Here is a 20,836-nt window from a genome sequence, read left to right as displayed (position 1 = left end):
GCGGCTAGCTTGGGAGGAGGGCAGAGGAGCCGAGTGGAGACAGCAGGTATTGTCTGGGTGGTTGGGGCACGTGGTCCAGGCCGCGGACACCGCTGAAGCTGGGCGGGAGGCGCAGGGCACCTAAAGCGGAAGAATGCGCCCCGGAGGCGGGAAGGGCGGGGCAGAGAATGCGCAGAACTTTTTCGGTAGAAGAGACCTAGCACTCGACTCGTCGACGACCCAAATATCGGGGTCCCTGACAGCCGCGGTGAAATCTGGCGCAAACCCTACGGGAGGAGATGGACTGAATCAGCCCCCCGCCCCGACTCCGAGGGGAGGTACTAGGGAAAAGCGGGCCTTGCGGGGTTCTCCGGCGAGATCAGCTCCTTTCCCGAGCCTCTCGGTCCTAGCGCTCACAGCCTGCAACACCGCCGCTCCTAACTCAACTCTACCAGTCCCACATCCTCTCTGGTTACGCACAGGGAGCATCTGTGCAAATGATGAATAAACGAGTGAATAGAGAACTGGGAAGGACAGGGAACATACCTGCTTCCCAGCCGCCCTCCAGGTCCTAATTCCCAACCAAGGCGCTTCCAGAAAGAAACCCGGGTGCGCTGAGCACACTTCTGGTCCCACCTACTGGGAGCCTTCCAACTGGAGTCTTCACACAGCAGCATCGAAAGCTGGGGGAGTCCTGGCCCCAGACTAGCCTGTTCTAGGTAGATGGGTAGGGTCATTCCCAAGATGACTCAAAGAGCAAGAAGGGGAGGCAAAGACCCTTAGGATAGAGCTGTTTCAGCCAGCACGAGAGCCTGGTCCAGAGCACCCACCCACCCCACACCTGGGCGGTGTTGGGGGTGCAGATACCAGGGTGCTAAGGCCCTGCAGGTGCTGCTGGGGTGGGGGCGGGGCAGCAGTGATGGGGATTTCTTCTATCCATTGCAGGCCATTCCAGGACCTCCATGCCCCAGTCCCACAATCCTCACTGAACCTTGGGCCCAATGAGCAAACAAACCAACTGTTCATAGCCAGAGGCCTAAACACTATGAATGGTCAGTGTGTCCCTTCTCTGAGCCAGCCCAGATTGCTTTCCAGCTATTTCCAGGCTGGGAATAGGATTCCACATCATAAATGTAACTAGGGAAAAAGTCGTTACCTTAATCACTTACAAGAAGATGTGTTTCTAAGGACTTTTTCTGTATCCTAGTAGGTAGCCCAGAGCAATAATACTTTCAACAAACTGGAACAGAGCTTCTCCACAGGCCATCCTTGGGCACTCAGGAGTCTCATGATATACTACAATATACCTAGGGCTTGTTTTAGTCTGGTATGGTAAGACATGCAGACTTGGAAATGATTGTCATGAAGGAAGATAATTATACTCAGTTTCTCTAGAAGGCAGGGTACAACATGAAGGGCCACACTGGGAAGCACCAGCATAGGTCAGGAGGCAGGAGAGAGGGAGGGTACAGTATGGCCCAGAGCCTTTATTGGGGTTTCTGCAGGAAGGAATGGGCAATGCAGGGCAGGTACACTAAGTAAAATTAGGGTCAGATAGTTTGAATAATTTCAGCAAGCTCCAGGGTAGAAATGTGATTTCTAATTGATAAGTGGCTCTGGGATGAATTAGGGCAGGAGGAGCTTTGCCTTGGTGTGTGAGTTTGATAAAGGAGATAGTTGGGAGTGTGGGCTCTGGATTTGTTGGCTTGTATCAAAGCCTTGCTCTAAAGGGTTGTTTGCTATTTCTAGGAATGTCTTTTGGATCTAGGCCTGCTTGGCTCCAAAGCTGGTGGGAAGAACCAACAGACCCAAGGGCCTTGCACAGAAGCAGAATTTCCCTAATCCCCCGGCCTGAGAAGGTCAGGAGCTGGGAATCCTGAGAACAAAAAGGGAGTTGGAAGTTGGGCCAAGAGGGCCTGAGGAGGTTGGTGACAAGGGCCTGTGTCCAGCACAGAGAGACCTTGTCCCCACCCCTCCTGGGCTGTCTATTGGCACCAGGCTCTTCCTGAGGCCCCATCTCCTCCCTCTCCTGTGTGACTCCTTTTCTCCTACTCAGGCCCAGGTCCCTCAAAGGCAGAGCCTGTGATGTTTCCATCATGCATCTCTTCTGTGCTCAACAAGGATCACATGCTCAATAGAAACCTGTTTGAAAGACTGAGTAACCTGAGTCAGCAAACTTATTTTTCTTTAAAGGAACATAAAAACTGAAAAATAGGATTTCCAAAAATTATGTGGATTTCCTGCACTCAGAACGGGAGTTCAAGTTTAATTAGAATGGAACTGAAATATGGCTGAAGTGGTACTCAGAGATACGCCTTTTACAAAATTCACTCTACCAGATGTCACTGATACTTTTGAATTCTTTTTCAGAGGAGAGCTGCTTCCTGTTAGTGTCCATTTGAATACTACTGTTTAAAAAAAGTCAGGGCTCACACCCATTGGGATTGCTACTATCAAAACAACAAAAAAACAAGTGTTGACGAGCATTCGGAGAAAGGGAACCCTCATGCACTGCTGGTCGGGGTGTAGAATGATGCAGCCACTGTAGAAAACAGTAAAAAAATTAAACACAATTACTTTATGACCTAGCAATTCCACTTCTGGGTGAATACACAAAGGAATTGAAAGCAGGGTCTGGAAGAGATGTTTGTACACCCATCTTCACAGCAATATTAGTTACAGTCGCCAAAAGGTGGAAGCAATGCAAGTCTCCATGACAGATGAGTGGATAAGGAAAATGTCCAACCATACAATAGTAAATATTACTCAACCTTTTAAAAGGAAAGACATTGTATCACAGCTACAACATTGATAAATTCAGAGGACATTATACTCTGTGAAATCAGCAGTCAAAAAAGGACAAATACTGTTTTACTCCACTAAGATGAGGTTCCTAGAGTAGTCAGAAATCATAGGGACATAAAGTAGAATGGTAGTTACCAGGATCTGGGAGAAGGGAACGGGGAGTTGTTTAATGGGGATGGTTTCAGTTTTACAAAATGAAAAGGGTTCTCAAGATGGATGGTTGTGACGGGTCCACCGTATGAATACGCTTAATACCACCAAACTGTACACTTAAAAATGGTTAAGATGGCAAACACTGTGGATATTTTACCACAGTTTTTTTTAAATTTTGGAAAAAAGTCAGGGCTGAAAACTGGCTTTGTGCTTTGAAAAAGGGCACCTCTTCAAGTATATTCTTAGTTTACTTAGTGAGAAAACCACATTTTGCAAATACTTCGAGGATTTGCTGACAAGATCACCAGCTGATGCTTTTCCACAGGCTGGAGGCATAGGGAAACCTAAGCTTGCTTGCTTGCTTATTTAGTTAGCTAATTTATTTATTTTGAGAGGAATGAGAGAGAGAGAGAGAGAGATGGGCAAGGGCGAGAGAGAGAGAGAGAGAGAGAGAGAGAGAGAGAGAGAGAGAGAGATGGGCAAGGGCAGCTTGGAGCCTGACTCAGGGCTCAATCCCACAAACCAAGATCATGACCTGAGTTGAAATCAAGAGTTGGACGCTCAACTAGCTGAGCCACCCAGGCGCCCCAACCTAAGCTTTTAAAGGCTTTTTAACTGATTACTCCAGACCTACCAAGATACTTAAAATCAGTTGATTAGGTGCTTTAATCACATCTGCAAAATCACTTCACAACAGCCTTTGGGTTAGTGTCTAAGTATTAGGTAGGTGTGTGAGCTACAAATGACCACCATTTCCTTCCTCCTGCATAGCCTGCCACTCAGGAATTCAGCTGAAAGGGAATTCTGGGGGCAGGTTAGCCCGGTGACTTGACACACTAAAAGTCATTTCAAACACTAGAGTAATCCTGTTTGTAAAAACACAGGCACACATAGGCTGAATATTTGAAATGTAGAGAAAAAAGTCTGGAATGAACTACCCAGACTTAACAGGTGTATGTCTGGGGAGTAAGGTGGGAATGTGGGACAAGGGAAGAGGGAAATATTTCCTATTTTTGTATTGAGATTTCGTTATTGTTTTACTGCAAATATGTAGTATTTCTGTAACTTAACCAAAGTAAAGAAAGTGTTTTATAAAATCCTGGGGTGGATAAGGCCTTTCTAATCATAACAAGACAGTTTTGCCCATAGGGAACATGTATTTTTCTTATTAAAAACCTCATAACTAAAAGCAAATAAGGAACTGGGAAAAAATATTTGTAATATATCACTTCTTCAAGTGTGTGATGCAGTTTCCGTCCCATCTCTTCCATGCTCACCCACCACCAAAAGACCTGTGGTTTGTATCACAGTTGAAGAAACACGTATTAAGGGAAAGGGATTGGAGCTCAACACAGAGGCTTAAAAACCTAATAAAAATAGGTACAAGAGCTTACAGGGAATTTACTCACGAAAAGGCCAAGAAATATAAATGAAAACAAGACTGGCATTTTTCATGATTAATCAAATGGTTAAAAACAGTCCCTCCACATCTGTAACCCTGATGGGGAAAGTCCACCTCAGCCACAAGCAAATGTGCACAGGTCTGCTACGGGGCCAACAAATACAGTGAAGGTGTGAGGAAAGGACAGATGTGTGACAGTAAGGAAGCTGCTACCTAAACCAGTCAGCAGGGACACGGTTCTAAGCAAAGTAAACCCCGATTTGTAAAACAAATACCATACATGTGCATTAGAAAGAGTCAGGGGGTGGGGAGGCACCTGCGTGACTCACTTGGTTAAGCATCCGACTTTGGTTCAGGTCATAGTCTCGTGGGTTCGAGCCCCACGTCGGGGTTCTGTGCTGACAGCAAGAGCCTGCAGCCTGGGTTAGATTCTGTGTCTCCCGACAATAAATAAACATTAAAAAAAAATTTTTTTTAAGAGGCTAAGGGGGTGCCTGGGTGGCTCAGTCAGCTAACTGTCCAACTCTTGATCTCGGTTTTGGTCATGTCTTGTGATTCATGAGATCGAGCTCTGCTGAGAGCGCAGAAACTGCTTGGGATTCTCTCTCTCCTCTCTCTGTGCCTCCCCAACTCATGTTCTCTCTGTCTCAAAATAAATAAATAAGCATTAAAATTTTTAAAAAGAGGCTAAGAAAACACACCAAACATCGCTGTAGTGATCTCTGAAGAGTGAGACCAAAGGGCAGTTTTTTACATTTCTAAGTTCTTGCATTTCCCAAATGTCCTAAAATAAATTTATATTTGGGGAAAAATGATTAAAAAATACACATTCACTGGTAGCTCTGCTTGGGGCTGGCGGCTTCCTTTCTGGCACACCTTTTGTAAGATGCTGTAGAAGCCCCTCCGTGTTCACAGGGCTCCTGGGGCCGGGGGGCTGATGAAGAAGAAGGGTCACTAAGAGATGGCCCCTCTCACCAGCGGCCACCCAGGGAAGCTTCTCCCCAGTGAATACCTTCTGCTGACAGGCCTGCTGAGGGATCACACTTAGCCTGGCTGGGGCTCCCAAGGCACTGCCTGGGAGCCTGCAGACCCCACTCCCGAGTCCTGCTTCAGCCACCACTACCCCTCCAGCTTTGCCGTGGCTTGTCAACAAACCCTGGGTCTACCTGAGAGTTCCCAACATCTCCATGGCAGGTGTTGTGTGGATTCTAGTCCTCTGCCCCACTAGGTGGCTGGGTCCCCTGCCAACAGTCTGATCTTGGTCAATTCTAGTAACAAATGAACATCCAAAAAAAAAAAAAAAAAAAAGCCAACAGATTCCGCTCCCCTCCCCCCATCACAAGTCAATATTTGGAAAACCGAGGAGTGGAAAGAGAAAACGAAACCCACCCCCAACCCCCACTTGTGTTGGAGCCCGCGTGTGCCTCCAGGCGCAGACTTGGACGGTTTAGAAATGCCGCCCTCCCGCGGGCATCTGGGCTCAGCAGTTGTGGGGGGACCCGCTCCGGCTCAGCCTTCCTCACTGCCCTTCCCTCGGGCTGCTCGACCACAGCCCTGGCCCTGACCCTTCTCACAGCCAAGCGGGGAGGACCGACAGCCTTCTGCCTTGGGGCCCCCTCCTGGATGAGTTCTCCGCCTTTCATCAACTCAACGGGGAGCCCAGTGGGGCACCCGTCTGTCCTCCCCACCCTCCCGAGAACACGCGGGCCCGTGGACTTTCTGGTGTTGGATGAGGGCTGACGGCCGGCCGCAGGCCCCGCCACAGGCCCGGCACCGGTAGGGCCTCTCGGCACTGTGGAGCCGGTAGTGCTCATTCAGCGTGTAGCTCCTGCGGAAAGCCTTGCCACACTCCGTGCAGGCAAAGGGCTTCTGCTTGGTGTGGGTCTTCTGGTGCAGAGTGAGGTTGGACTTCCGGCTGAAGGCTTTGCCGCATTCCCTGCACTCGAATGGCTTCTCGCCCGTGTGCAGCCTCTGGTGCAGGAGGAGCAAGGAGTTGTGTTTGAAGGGCTTCTGGCACACGGGGCACTCGAACGGCCTGGCGCCCGAGGCGGTCTTCCGTGCGGCGCCGGGCTGGGGGTCCTGGCGGCCGCCGTCTTCTCGGGGGCCGTCCCCGGCGTGCAGCCGGTGGTGTTTGAGGAGCGACGACCCGCGGATGAAGCGCTGCCCGCACTGCAGGCACGTGTACGGCCGCTCCCCGCTGTGGATGCGGCCGTGCTCGTTGAGGGTGAACCTGCGGCAGAAGGCCTTCCCGCACTCGCCGCACTCGTACGGCTTTTCTCCCGTGTGGAACTTCTGGTGCTGCCGGAGCCGGGAGCTGCGGCCAAAGGCCTTCCCGCACTCCCCGCACTCGTAGGGCTTCTCCCGCGTGTGGACCCTGTGGTGTGCGGTCAGCTGAGTGCTCTGCCGGAAGGCCTTCCCGCACTCGCTGCACTGGTAGGGTTTCTCCTCAGTGTGGATGAGCTGGTGTCTCAGGAGGATGGAGCTCTGCTTGAAGGCCTTGCCACACTCGGTGCACTGGTAGGGCTTGGCCCCCGTGTGGATGACCTGGTGCCTGAGCAGCAGCGAGTTGTACTTGAACGCCTTGCCGCAAGCACACCTGTACACTCTGTCCCCAGCAGCCTCTGCAGGGCCCAAGCCTGGCTGTTTTGCCTCCAGGGTCCCCAGGGACGTGCTAAGTTCCCCACCAAGGCCGCCTGCCTGGGGGTCGAGTTGTCCTTTATCTGACCCATCTTTAGGACGGCCATTCCTCTCCTCAGGGAGGCGCCCCCAAACTGTGCCCAACAGTCCTAACTGCTTAGAAGACACTCTCCCTGGAGAAGACTCCTTGACCCCGGCCTCCATCCTAGAATCTGGAAGAATGAACAGAAAATGGAAAGGTGACCTCGCCTCTACGTTCACCAGAGGAACTCTGATTTGAAGACAGAATCCTCATGTCAAAGTGGTAGAGAGGTTTGGAAACTTCTTGCAAGAAAGAAACTGTAAAATCAGGGTTGGTATAAGAGGATCCAAAGGAAGGTTCATTAAGGGCTTAAGCACTGTGGGAGGTTAGCTCAAGAGGGGAACTCATGACCAGGGAGGGGCATCAGGAGGACAGGGGAGGGCACAGCTTGGCCCAAAGTACGGGGGCAGAGGTTGGGGGGTAGGGAGCAGGCCTGATGCAGGAGTGGGACCTGCAGGGTGTGGGGTACTGCTATCCTTTGCTCACCTCTTCCTCCCAGCACTCACTCACAGGTCATCCACTCAGTAGACAGGTCAGAGTCCTGCCCATACAGGCCCCATGGACTGCAGGCCACCTTTCCTCCCTTTCTGCAGCCTCTGCAGTCCCAAACTCAGGCCTTGGCATGTGACCCACGGGGAGCTGGAAGGATCAAAGCAGCTCAAGGGTCTTCCCTGCTGGGTCTTCCTCACACACCCACTGCCCCCACAGATCTGGCCCGACACCTCGGGGCACCAGGAAGGATGTTCATGCACTTGGGTTTCTTGTACAAGTTAGCCCTGGGTGACCTTGGATGACAAGCAAGGTGTTTAGTAAGAAATTTGGCCACGCTGTGAGGAACTAAACGTACAGCCTTCCAAGCACCAGGGGGCTACAAGGAGCTGTGTGAAGGCCAGGCCTTGCTGTGCCTTGCACTTACCTGGGCACAGGTTGGCCACAGTCCCTTGCTCCTCAGCCACCTGCAGAATCAAAGCCCCTGGCTCCTCCCCTTGTTCCAAGAGGGAGATCAGCGCTGGTTTGGCAACGACAAAGCCTACATGCAGGGAGGAGAGCAGCACGTGTCAGGGAGCAGGAGGAAGGGTGTCTGGCTGCCTGGCTGGAGGCCTCAGAGGACACACACTTGGGGTGGGTTGGAACACCTACTTTCCCAGGAGCAGGGCAACTGGGTGGCCATGGAGAGATGAGGGGGAACCCCTCCAACTTCCCCTCTGAACATGTTAGGCTTTGAATTTGGAAAGGAACCAACTCCCCCAGGAGGCCGGTGGAAGAAGCAGGGTTGTGTCTGAGCCCAGCCCCAGGATGGAAGGGGAAGCCTCACCCAGTGAGGCCACGTGCCCGTAGTTCTCCAGCATCACGTCCCTGTACAGTGCCCGCTGGTCGGGGGCCAGGCAACTCCACTCTATTCTCGTGAAGTACACGGCCACGTCCTCAAACACAACGGCCTCCTGCAACCACAAACTCTGCTGTCTGGGGCTATCTGGGCAGGAGATGCGGAGACCATGTCAGGGATATTTAGGATGCCTGTTCAGCTCTGGGAAGTCAAGGCTTCTGTATGGTCACTGCTGCATTCCTAAGGCCTGGCATGGGGGGGAGGGGGTACACCTCAACACTCTCCAAGGAAAAGTGGAACAGCCCTATTGCCAAAGCCACGGGAGAAGTGAGGGTCTCAACCTTGGCCTGGGTAGGGGCACCCTCGAGATGCTGGTGGCCGAGCCTCCACACTGGTGGGGAGAGTTCCTGTCCTGTTCTCTGGTTCTCTGCTCTTAGTGGAGAAGCCAAAGGCTGTGTGCACCAAGAAGGTCTGACCATTCACACCAGATGGAGGCAGGTGCTGGGGAGGGACAGGGCCCCTGACCTTGCTTGCTGACCCTTGAAGCTCAGGGGCTTCAGGAGACTGTGGGCAGCCTACTTCTGCCCAAAGCCTCAGGAAGGAGTTGACAGAGCCATTGTGAGTCTTCGAAGGGAGGAGGCTGACCCTTGGCTTACAGAATCCATCCCTGTGACCCACCTGCAGGAGTGGGAGCTACATGGGTGGGCCTGGGGCCCCCTGGGAAGGTCCTGAGGGCTGAAAAGCTGAGGATGGGGATGAAGGCAGCCTAAAGGCTCAGAGGGGACACTCACCTGGAGTCTGGGCGTCGCAAGTGGCACCGCCATTCCAAGGTCCCCTTCAGGGGAAAGGCAGGCGCTGGGGACGGTGAGTGTTGAGTAGGAAGAGCCCAGGCCTAAGGCCCATCCACCCCTGTCCCTGTCTCCCAGAAGGACCACCCAGATACAGAAGAGACAGGAAAGCGTGAGACATGAGGCAAGCACATCCCGGTCAGCCCAGACGACCCCTCACATCCCAAGAAGCCACAACCTGAGACCTGCTCACCCACAGGCCTCCACCTCTCACTCCTGGTTTTCCCAGGGATGTCTTCTGGGACCATCCTACTTCAAATGATATTCCCGGGTGTCTGGATAGCTCACTCAGGTAAGAGTGTGACTCTTGATTTCCACTCAGGTCACGAGCTCACAGTTTGTGAGTTCAAGCCCTGAGTCAGGCTCCATACTGACAGACTGGAGCCTGCTTGGGGTTCTCTCTCTCCCACCCCCCCCCCCCACCTTTCCCTCACATATATGTGTGCTCTCTCTCAAAATAAATAAACTTAAATAAATAAATAAAATGCCATCCCCACCGCAGAATTCCTTCCCTATCCTCATTGCGTTTTATTTTCATCCATAGCACCTGTTATCGGACATAATGCAGTCAACTTACTTGCTTCTTATCCACCTTCCCCCATGAGATGAGGCCTGCAGTCTGGTTATTCATGCTGTACCCCCAGGGCCTGGGGGAGGGCCTGATACACAGCAAGGATTTGTGGAATGAATGAGTGGTTCCCTGACAGTGGGTGATTCTGCAACCAGTAAAACCATGTTGTGGAACACCAGAAAACATTGTTACCGCATTACCACGTATTACCACGTGAAATAAGCAGACTCTAAGCAAAAAAATAAATCTGGCAGCACATACCCCAGCACATTAGCCTTAGTTTCTTCCAAGGTAGTTTTTATTTTCCTTCTTCTCATTTTTCTGATTTCTCTAAGACTTATTGCTTCTTTTCAAATATGTGTCGCAGTTGAGGAAAAAGTATTTATAAAAGCCAGTAAATACAATCTGCTCTGGCTAGGTGCTCAGAGTAGACTCTGGTCTCCGTGTCCCCTCCTCAGTGGACACTTGAGCTCCTGTGTATTGGGTGGAAGTATCCAGAGTACCCTTTTCTGTGGGGCTTGAGCCTCCCAAGTAGCTGCCGCTTTGTAAAGCGATGTCCCTTTTGGCAACAGCAGAAATCCTGCGGTTATGATGCTACGAGGTAACATCTGGCAGGAAGGCCCTTTTAACATGTGAGAGTATAACAGGCTACAGAGGATGATCTGAGAGGCTTGGTGAGTCATCTGTGCCCGCACAGCACAAACGGCAAATGCAAAGAGCAGAGCCACACCACTACTAGACACAGCACTGGGCTGTCTGTCCAGGGCAGTCTGCGTGGACCATTGCTGCTGCCCCTGTTGACAGAGCTATTGTCCTCCTCACCCCGACAAGACAGCCACAGCATCTTAAGAGGAGGAGCATCTCAGGAGAAGACCTGGCTGTCAACTCAACACATACCACTCTCCACAGTTAGGAGGGTAAGTTACCATGCCTGTCTCTTTGCTCATTTCTGGGGAATGCATGTCCTCAGGGAGGGGCCACCTGGTTAGAGGGGAAAAGACCTGATTTTAGTCCTATCTTTGGAGCCAGGGAATAAGTCTTTCATGTGAGAAAAACAGCGCTAAGTTGAAAAAAGTGGAGGAGAGGATACAATGATAACAAAACAGGTTCCTGCTCGGAGTCCTGAGACAGAAAATATCAAGGGGAAGGGGAGCGCTAACGTAGATGGGGGTTCAGGGAGGGCTTCTTGAGGGGATTACATTTAATTGGGGCCTGGAGGACCAGCAGGAGTCATTCTTTCCCTCCAATTTTGAATAAAACCTCTGTTCCTCAGGGGACTGGGGCACCTTGCTCCACTCCCTCACCTACCCCCTTGCGTACTACACTGCAGCCAAGCTGGCGTTCTCTGTTACTCAAATTAGCCAATGCCATTCTGATGCACTTTCCTTTGCCTACAAGGGCTTAGCAAGGCCTGTCAGCCACCAGGTTTCAGTTCAAATGTTAACTTCTTGCAGAGACCTTCCCTGCTCACCTACAGCCACCCCTAACTCCTTAACTCTCACAAACCTATCCTCTTGGTTCATTTTCTTCATAGCCCTTAAAATCATCAAAAACTATTTTCTCAGAGCACCTGGGTGGCTCGGTTAAGCATCCGTCTCTTGATTTCAGCTCAGGTCAAGATCTCACGGTGGTGGGATTGAACACAACTGGGCATGGAGCTGGCTTAATTAAGATGCTCTTTCTCTGCCCCTCCCTCGCTCGATTACACTCTCTCTCAAAAAAAACTACTTTCTTGTTTGTTGCCTCTATTGCATTAATGCCTCACTTCTATTACAACAGATGTTTCATGAAGTCAGGGATGTTACCCCTTCACTGCAGTATCCCCAGCACTAGAAGGGTCGTCAGGACAAGGTAAGTATGCCAGTTGTCCGAATGCTAGTTGTCCAATGAATGAGGCAACTCCGCGAAGAGGGGGCGGGGGCGAAGAACCGCACAGGGTAAAGCAAGGGCGTCGGGCTGACAATTGGTTGGAAAACGAGGGTGCAGGGGAGAGGCAGCGCACGGGGTGGCCAGCCGGCACGAGCTGCTCACGAGCGGGTGTGCTCAGGCAACTGCAGGCGCGAGGCCGAGGGGGACGCAACCCGGACAGAACCGGTCCTCCCAGGTCTCCCACCACTGCAGCCTCAGCTCTGCGCAGCCACCCAGGCTCTGCGGGACCGGCCCGCACACTTGCCGCGCCAGCCGGTGGGAACCGGACTCCGGACCCTCCCTAAGGCCCAGAACGAAGGAAAAACGAGAGGGCGGCGCCGGCTGCAGGTCAGCGCCCCGCGGTGCTCAGCGCGGCCTCTGTGCGGACCACAGCCTCAGCCAGGCCGGGTTCAGAGAACCGCACTCACCCCACTCCGGTCCCCGCCCCGCGGCCAGGACCTACTCACCCTGGGCCGCTATCCCGGACCGCGCGCAGAGGGCGCCGGGAGCAGGCGGTCCGGTTCCGGCCCGCCCCCGGAAACGGGTCTCAGCGCCGCTCTAGGAAGCTCGGAGGACCACGCGCCTCTGTGGGCGCCTTTTGGCTCCTACGGCGCGAGGCTGGTGATGGAAGAGGGCCGCTGAGGGCGGGGCGCTGTTCTGGACCTGATCTCCCGTGAACTCCCAAATCCGAGGGGCGAGCCCGCTGCGGGAGTCGGGGATCCCGGCGCAGAGCCCCCAAGCCTGAGAGCAGACGCGTCCACGCGAGACCTCGAGAAAGGCCAATGGAAAAGTCGAGCATCATTCCAGGCAACCGGGTGCTGAGGCAGCGTCCTTTCTCTTTCAATTTTTTGTTGTTGGATAATTATAAAATCATGCAAGTTGCAAAGGCAGTACGGAGAGGTCCTGTGTATCCTTCACCCTCTTCCCCTACAGTTGAAAAAGCTTCTCTACGATCGTGTCTTTCAAACTTTTGTGACACGGTAAAAAATGCTTTACAGTGTGACCCAGCACACGCACAAATCTATGCTTATGAATAAATGCTTACACATATAGTAATTTTAAAAGAACTTAAAACTATTTAGTCTTATGCGATGAAATCTCGTATATTTTTCTTTAAATGTTTTCTTATTTTTATAAAGGGGAGGGGGGACAAAAGCAGAGACCACCTTTTTGAAGAGGGACACAAGAGCCAAAATGTACAAGGCAGCAAAGGAGGCATCTATATTTTATTTATTTTTATTTTTTTTTAACGTTTATTCATTTTAGAGACAGAGAGAGACAGAACATGAATAGGGGAAGGTCAGAGAGAGAGGGAGACACAGAATCGGAAGCAGGCTCCAGGTTCCAAGCTGTCAGCACAGAGCCCGATGCGGGGCTCGAAATCACGGACCGCGAGATCATGACCTGAGCCGAAGTCGGTCGCCCAACCGACTGAGCCACCCAGGCGCCCCGAGGCATCTATATTTTAAATATTTTTAATGTTTGTTTATTTATTTATGAGAGAGAGAGAAAAAGAGACAGAGTGCGAGTGGGGATGGATCAGATAGAGAGGGAGACACAGAATCCGAAGAAGGCTCCAGGCTCTGAGCTGTCCGCACAGAGCCCGACCTTGGGCTTGAACTCACAAGCCACTCACAAGCCGTGAGATGGTAACCCGAGCTACCCAGGGGCCCCGGGAGGCATCTGTATTGCAAGTAATTGGCATCATACAAACTACATTATCTGAAAATAAGATATTGCATTTAGATATGGCTAAATAGTTTAAACAAATATGCTTAGAAACTAAATAGCAACCTGCAAAATAACTCATGGGAGGAAGAGAAAATCATACTTGGAATTGAAAGAAAATGAAAATACTTTGCAGGATACAAATAAATTTACATATATATACTGGCATACCTTGGAGATATTGCAAGTTTGGTTCCAGACCACTGCCATAAAGTGAATAATGACAATAAAACAAACCAAACGAATTTCTTGGTTTCCCAGTACATAACAAAGTTATGTTTATGCAGTAGTCTATTAAGCATGCAATAGCATTAGGTCTAAAAAAGCAACGTACATACTTTAATTTTAAAATATTTTATTGCTAGGGGTGCCTGGGTGGCTCAGTAGGTTGAGTGTCTGACTCTTGATCTCATGGTTCGTGAGTCGGAGCCCCACATCAGGATCCACATTGACATCACAGAGACTGCTTGGGATTCTTTCTCTCCCCTCTCTCTGCCCCTCCTCTGCTTAAGCTTGTGCTCTCCCTCTCACATAAATAACTTATAACTATATGTATACGTATATATATGTATACGTGTATATATATCTGTATCTATATCTATGTTGCTAAAAAATGCTAACCATCATCTGAGCTTTTGGCAAGTCCTATCACTGATCACTATAACAAATAATAATGAAAAAGTTTAAAACATTTCAAGAATTGCCAAAACGTGACAGAGACATAAGTGAGCAAATGGTGTTGGAAAAAGGGCACCAACAGTCTTGCTCAATTCAGGGTTGCCACAGACCTTTAATTTGTAAAAAACACAGTATCAGCAAAAAATAAAGTGAGGTATGCCTGTTTACATACACTTAGAACCTTTCAGCGCATATATTCAGATACTAAAAACATGCATGAAAGAACTGATTCTTCTTTTTTTCACTTAAATTTTGTTTGGTTTGTCTCAACATGTATATTTTCCTTCATTTTTGTTTTGCTTTGGATATTTATATATAAGAATTATCCTTTACTCCAATTTTACCCCAGGTATTAGCTGGGCTCCCCTTTTCTGCTTGGAGGTACAGAGTTGGACACCACCCCTTCCACAGCTTTTGGAGGTCTAAAGACGTCCAAGAATTTTTACTAGTTTTCATGCACACTTACAAAAAAACAGTATTTTTAAAAGTATAATACATAGGAAGGAGTCACAAATACCTTTAGCATACTGCCAGATGAATTTTCACACCCTGGATATCCTGTGAAGCTAGCACCCGTGTCAACAAGCTGATTTTGTCTGGGTACCTCAAAGCCTCCTAGGGCTCTCTTCGGGTCGCTCTCAAAACACCTCTCTGGTTGTGTCCAAGTGTGTCCACTCTGACTTCTCTAGCCCTGATGACTTTTGTAGGCATACTTTATGTCCTTGGTGTATATCCACTCACTTAACTCCCACAATAACCGTATGAAAGACAGTATTATTGTTCCCACACAAAGAATAGAAGCATAGTGTTGTTATTTGCCTGAGGGCAGCTGATGTGGGGGCGGGGAGCCAAGTGCAAAAAGACAGAAGAGAGTCGTGGTCATGCATGTTTAAACCAAATTACTCTTGGGGCGCCTGGATGGCTCAGTCGGTTGAGCTTCTGACTTCAGCTCAGGTTATGATCTCGTGACCTCGTGGTCTCACGGTCTGTGAGTTCGAGCCCCGTGTCGGGCTCTGTGCTGGCAGCTCAGAGCCTGCAGCCTACTTTGGATTCTGTGTCTCCCTCTCTCTCTGCCCCTCCCCAGCTCATGCTCTGTCTCTCCCACTCTCAAAAATGAATAAATGTTAAAAAAAGAAAATTTTAAACCAAATTATTCTTGTGTGTACATGACAAAAAAAATATTTAAAAAGCAACTTTAAAAGGAAATAAAGAACTAAGAATAAAGTTTGAAATGCTGGGAAGAGGTAACCTTGGATGGCATGGGAAAGGTGGCTGGCTCACCAGCATGAGCAAAGGCAGATGGACCCCTCTTGAAGGCTTGAGAACCCCATGCCCAGTGTGGCTGCCCCTGGAGAGGTCCCCATCATCAGGTGACCCAGATTTGTGGAGTCCCTGCTGTGTGCCGGACTTGGCGGCCCCTCACACGGGGACTAACATTCAGGCTAGCGAGATGGAGGCAAGTCAGAGGTCTCTGGACTTTGAAGGGGGAGGGCACCAGCCAGGATCCCCATCTCTGCAAGGACAGATGCACTGAGCTTGAGGCAGGGCCACAATAAATATCAGGCAAGTGTCTGCACCTCAGAGAGCCCCAGAACTGGCTGCCCTCCCTTAAGTCAGTCCATGCCTGCCATCTCCAGGTGGGCCTTCAGGAGGAAGCATCCAAGCAAGCAAGCCTCCCCCTGCTCCCAACAGCACTTCTTGAGGCTTCCCTGGGCCCAGAACCTTCACTGGGGGCTCACAGCTGCCATTCATCCCCTGGAACTCTTGGGCTGGCATTACTGACCATCTGCCTATGGCAAGGCTCTGAACACATGTCCTGCAGTAGGCCTGGTTAGCCACCTTCTGGCTGCATTGAGCTCTAGGGCAAAGAGAAAGTGGGGGCCCTCCTCCACCATATCTCATCCCAGAGATCTGAGACCTTCTTAGAGACCACATAGCCTGAGTGTCCCAAGTACCGTCCCCACCTCCCTGCCACTCCCTGTGCCTTTCTGGTCCTCTGAGCCTATCCTGGGCTGACCTCAAAACCCCTCACTCTGCCCCAAGGAGGCCCAGGTGCCCCTTGATGAGTTTTTTTGGGGGTGATAATGGGGTTCATGGGGTTAGGAGCCAACAGCCAAGAAAGAATTCTTGAGATGTCTTTGGTGCAAAAAGGTAATTTTATTAAAGCACGGGGACAGGACCCGTGGGCAGAAAGACCTGTCCTGGGAACCATGAGAGACTGGTTATACCATGGAGTCAGGGGAGGTAGAGTCCAGGGGAAGTTCCCAAAGAGATTTTCATATGCTAGAGAAGACTCACAGGATATTGGAGGCCCCACTATTGTCAAACTAACGTTTTTCCTTCTAGCAAAGCATTACCATTAAGACAGTAGGGAGTTCAAGGAGAAACATTTTACTCTGCCTGCCTCAAGTATTTGCCAATGGGCTGTGGGTTATAAGGAAATTTAACTTTATCTGCCATTTCCTTCTGCCTTTGTTTCCCATCTCACCCTCAGCCCCTGGCCCTGCCAGGGCTGCGATGCCTCCTGAGTCCCCAACCCTGCTGACCCAACTGTTGCCTCTCTTGGGGCCTCACCAGTCCCCTCTGCTTCTTCGCTTCAGCATGTGGCCACGTGGCCCCCTTCTTACTTTCTCACGATGTCATTCTTGTCACCGCCCCTCCAAGGCCTACCTGACTGCACCGCTGCTAGCAAACACCCTACTGCAAAGTCCTGAGTGCAAGTCTCTGTCCATTGGGACCCCTGCCCTCACTCCCCTTACCTTGCGACCTCTCCCGCTACTGGTCTCCCCTGCACACCCACAGCCCTAGTCAAGAAGCTCTACCTGGACCTGCCTGTGGGCAGTTCTCACTCTGTCTGACCCCCAGGTCTTAACCCCTGGCACCCTTTCCTGAAGGCTCCTCCCACTCCTCTGGGGCGGAACTCCGGAAAGTCCTCACTCAGCAGCATACGCCCAGCTGGGGGCTCCCTGCCCTGGTAGACTTGATCTTTATCTCCAGCTCACACTCCAAGGGTCCCCCACCAGCTGTTCCCTTTCTCAACTCCAACCTCACCCACCCCTCCCTACAGGGTTCTGAGCAGGCTCATCGTGTTCCCTCACCTCAGGGTCATTTGTCCAGTCTCCCTTTCCTCATTCTCGCAGCGGTGACATGGTTCACACTCTTCTTCTCCCACTTCCCAAGCCACCAGTTCTGCCCTCTCCATTTCCTGGCCTCACTTTCCCTCCTCCACGTGCCCGGGAGGGAGTGGTGTAGGGAGCAGGAGGGCGACACTCCTCCCCGGAGGTCCCACCATCCCAACTGAGACTCCCGAACCTCTACTGTCGCCCAATCTGTCCGTGGCAGCCTCCTCGACCGTCGCCAACCATGCCCTGCCCGGGTCGTCCAAGCAAAGACCAGGGTGCCCCCGTCTCTCTCCCCAATACCCACATCCGGGTACGGCCACTCAGACCTCTCCGAAAACCTATCAGTGCACAGAGTCGCAACGTGCCCGGAGCGGCCGCACCCGCGGTGGTTGAACGTTTGCTATTTTTCGTCCAGACCCCCGTCTTCTGTAAGCCACCATGTTCCCCCAAACCGTCCACCCATTTTAAAAGGGGGCCCACAACCCTACAAGGAAGGGCCTCACCCTAGAAAGCGGCCCTTGCCCTAGACGGGAGCCAGTAACCTTGCAAGGAGCTCTAGCTATATAAGGGGGCATTCGCCAGGCCAAGAGAGGACCCCTGCGACTCCGCGCCCGGAGTAAGTCGCTCTATCCGGGTCCGCGTAACCCTGGAAAGTCACCCAACCTCTCGGGGGGGCGGGGGGGAGGGGGGAGTCTCCTCGGCCGCTCAGTGGGCGACGCTCGTCCTCCGTGAGACTTCTGTGAAGTCCGGACATCCCTCCCGCCTCCTCCCGGGCCCCGTCCACAGGGACCCCGCTGCAGGACATCCGGTCACCTGCGTGACCTGGCGCCCCGGCGGCCCGATAAGGGCCGCGGGCACCCGCGGGATGACTACAAATCCCGGCGTGCACTGGGCTCACGGCCGTGTCGGAAGGTCCAGGGGCTCTCGGCCCCGCCCCGGAAGATAAGGCGGCTCTCCTCCGCTGTGTCTCCTCTTCCGGCCGCGCTCGGCAGCAGGTAGGACGTGTATGCGGCGTGGCGGCCCTGGCATTATCCACCGCCATCCGCTGCCCTGGGGTCAGCTAGGGACCCCGGCGGGATTCCTGAGAGAGAGCTGGGGTGCAGGGCCAGGGATGGGGGTGGGAAAGGGTCGGGACCTGGAGGGAGGATCCTGGGGACCTGGGACCCTGAAGCTAGGGTGGTGGGGCTGCCTGGGCCGCCCGGGCGCTGACCGTAAGCCGCCTCCAGACAGCCGCCATGGGCCGCGTCATCCGTGGGCAGAGAAAGGGCGCCGGCTCGGTGTTCCGCGCGCACGTCAAGCACCGGAAGGGCGCTGCGCGTCTGCGAGCCGTGGACTTCGCTGAGCGACACGGCTACATCAAGGGCATCGTGAAGGTGCGGGGATCCCGTGCGGGCGGGTGGGGACACGGGGCGCCCCGCCGGGACCCGCCACTCATGCCACCTCGGCCCGCAGGACATCATCCACGACCCGGGCCGCGGTGCACCCCTCGCCAAGGTAGTCTTTCGGGATCCGTACCGGTTCAAGAAGCGGACGGAGCTGTTCATCGCTGCTGAGGGCATCCACACCGGCCAGTTCGTGTACTGCGGCAAGAAGGGTAAGTTTCGCGGACGCCTGGGTTGCCCGTCTCTTAAGCGTCGGATTCTTGATTTCGGTTCAGGTCTTGATCTCGGTTGGAGGCGTCGAGCTCCGCGGTGGCGCTGACGCTGACACTGTGGAGCCTCCTTGGGATTTTCTCTCTCCTCCTCTCTCTGCCCTTGACTCGCTCGCGCGCACGTTTTTGTTTTTACTTTTGTTTTTTGTTTTTTTTTCTTCTCAAATTAAAAAAAAAATTTTTTTTTTAAAGGGGTAAGCTTTGCGTGTGGTGTGGAAGGTCGAGATGGGGAGGGGATTGGACCTGTGGTTGCTGGGAGGAGGGTTACATCGTAAGTCAGGAGGAACATCCAGGCAGAAGTCTCACCTAGTGAGAGCTGTTTGGCTAAACATACTAGAGGGGATGCCCAGAGAGCTGTGTAGGAGGAGGCTGGATGTTGTGGGCTGTGCTGGCCTTCTTGGGGACTTGGGTTTGCATTGCTTCTGATGAGCAGTAGTTAAGGGGGACCACTTTGCTGTACTGACCTATGGTGCTTCTTGCAGCCCAGCTCAACATAGGCAATGTGCTCCCGGTGGGCACTATGCCTGAGGGCACTATTGTGTGTTGTCTGGAGGAGAAGCCTGGTGACCGGGGCAAGTTGGCCCGAGCCTCCGGAAACTACGCCACTGTCATCTCCCACAATCCAGAGACCAAGAAGACTCGAGTGAAGCTGCCTTCCGGCTCAAAGAAAGTAATTTCTTCAGCCAACAGAGCTGTGGTTGGTGAGTGGCAGGCAGCAGTTGAACACTGTGCCTGTGAAGTCAACAGCTAGAGCTGGGCTTTGGGACTTGTTGGTCAGACTTGTCTGTAGTGTGGCCTAATCTGCCCTTCCGTGATTCCTGCTGTCACGTCCATGTAGTTAAGAGCTTTTTCAGGGATGTGTAACTTTTTTTAAGCTACTAGGAAATGCTTTAAGGAAGATTTGAGCCCTGGCTCACTTTGCTATTTGGGCAACATCTTTTTATTCTTGTGGCAAACTCAAGGGATGCTGTTGAGTGTATGTTTACTACGAAGTAAGCAAAATTGGCCAAGATGTGTGTGTCAGGCTGGGTTAGCCATCCTGTTGGTGTTTGGAGGTTAGATCGAGTGATCCACTCCGACACAGCAAAGTGGGAGCTTCCCTGGAGAATCATGGGTTGAGGTCGACATTACAGATGACGTGGGGAAAGGCTTGGCTTGGCTGCCTGAGAAATCCAGAAAAATTTAATGTTGGCTACTGGGTTGCGAAGGGTCTTAATGCTCAGTGGTAGTTTTGGGGTGTTAATGAAATTTTGGGAACTGTGTGATGGTGTAGGACTGTCGTGAGAGGGTGGTTGGTGTGGGGGTGGGGTACTGGCAAGGATGCTTAGAGCCTGATAGGGTCCTGAAGTTCTGGGAGGGTATGGTGCACCTCCCTCAGGTGCCTGATCTCCCCAACAGGTGTGGTGGCTGGAGGTGGCCGCATTGACAAGCCCATTCTGAAGGCTGGGCGTGCTTACCACAAATATAAGGCAAAGAGGAATTGTTGGCCACGTGTGCGTGGTGTGGCCATGAATGTAAGTAACCCAGAAATCGGGCAGTTGGGGTGTTGAGGGATTTGGGGGCTGGGAGGCTGGATGGACAGGTGCTTTCCTGGAGTGTCTCCTCTCTGTGGTAGAGGGTACGTAACGTGAGCCTTTTTTGTGTTACGGTTTGTTGGCACGTGTCAGTTGATCCTGCTCTTACCCAAGTCCTGAGGTAGATGGGGTCCACATCCCTATGTTAATACCACTTTTTTCTGCTTGCAGCCTGTGGAGCATCCTTTTGGAGGTGGCAACCACCAGCACATTGGCAAACCCTCTACTATCCGCAGAGATGCTCCTGCTGGCCGCAAAGTGGGTCTTATTGCTGCCCGCCGGACCGGGCGTCTGCGGGGAACCAAGACTGTGCAGGAGAAAGAAAACTAGGGACGAGGAGCTCAATAAAATCTGTCCTTTTGCCACTAAGC

General features: G+C 52.1%; 2 protein-coding genes across 5 annotated transcripts; one reads left to right on the top strand and one right to left on the bottom strand.

Annotated features, from left to right (window-relative positions):
- Positions 1-4,314: 4,314 nt before the first annotated feature.
- ZNF517 (zinc finger protein 517) lies at positions 4,315-12,250 on the bottom strand. Of its 4 annotated transcripts, XM_086695861.1 has the most exons (6): positions 12,180-12,229; positions 9,811-9,949; positions 9,177-9,300; positions 8,374-8,500; positions 7,975-8,088; positions 4,315-7,188 (listed from the first exon to the last, which is right to left on the bottom strand). In XM_086695861.1, the coding sequence occupies exons 3-6, from the start codon at positions 9,207-9,209 to the stop codon at positions 5,987-5,989; spliced, it is 1,476 nt and encodes a 491-aa protein (XP_086551987.1). In that variant the 5' UTR covers positions 9,210-9,300; positions 9,811-9,949; positions 12,180-12,229; the 3' UTR covers positions 4,315-5,986. The 4 variants fall into 4 exon arrangements, with proteins under 4 accessions (XP_086551987.1, XP_086551988.1, XP_086551989.1 ...); XM_086695862.1 differs by lacking the exon at positions 9,811-9,949 and having other exon boundaries at positions 12,180-12,250; XM_086695863.1 differs by lacking the exons at positions 9,177-9,300; positions 9,811-9,949 and having other exon boundaries at positions 12,180-12,235.
- A 5,839-nt stretch (positions 12,251-18,089) lies between these two features.
- Positions 18,090-20,834, top strand: RPL8 (ribosomal protein L8). The gene is made up of 6 exons (XM_025922687.2): positions 18,090-18,235; positions 18,467-18,613; positions 18,693-18,834; positions 19,374-19,592; positions 20,290-20,405; positions 20,637-20,834. The coding sequence occupies exons 2-6, from the start codon at positions 18,476-18,478 to the stop codon at positions 20,793-20,795; spliced, it is 774 nt and encodes a 257-aa protein (XP_025778472.1). The 5' UTR covers positions 18,090-18,235; positions 18,467-18,475; the 3' UTR covers positions 20,796-20,834.
- Positions 20,835-20,836: the final 2 nt, after the last annotated feature.

This window comes from Puma concolor, chromosome F2, assembly GCF_028749965.1.
Source record: "Puma concolor isolate L17-30 chromosome F2, mPumCon1.1.hap2, whole genome shotgun sequence".
Classification (NCBI taxonomy): domain Eukaryota; kingdom Metazoa; phylum Chordata; class Mammalia; order Carnivora; family Felidae; genus Puma; species Puma concolor.
This window is presented reverse-complemented; position numbering and strand designations above follow the sequence as displayed.

Bases quoted from the DNA above. Each gene is read 5' to 3' on its own strand.
- ZNF517 (XM_086695862.1), bottom strand. From the start codon at position 9,209: ATGGCGGTGCCACTTGCGACGCCCAGACTCCAG. The intron at 8,501-9,176 runs GTGAGTGTCCCC...TTGTGGTTGCAG, and splicing joins TTGCGACGCCCAGACTCCAG to GAGGCCGTTGTGTTTGAGGA. The intron at 7,189-7,974 runs GTAAGTGCAAGG...TCATTCTTCCAG, and splicing joins TGTGGCCAACCTGTGCCCAG to ATTCTAGGATGGAGGCCGGG.
- RPL8 (XM_025922687.2), top strand. From the start codon at position 18,476: ATGGGCCGCGTCATCCGTGGGCAGAGAAAGGGCGCCGGCTCGGTGTTC. The intron at 18,614-18,692 runs GTGCGGGGATCC...CTCGGCCCGCAG, and splicing joins ACATCAAGGGCATCGTGAAG to GACATCATCCACGACCCGGG. The intron at 18,835-19,373 runs GTAAGTTTCGCG...TGCTTCTTGCAG, and splicing joins CGTGTACTGCGGCAAGAAGG to CCCAGCTCAACATAGGCAAT.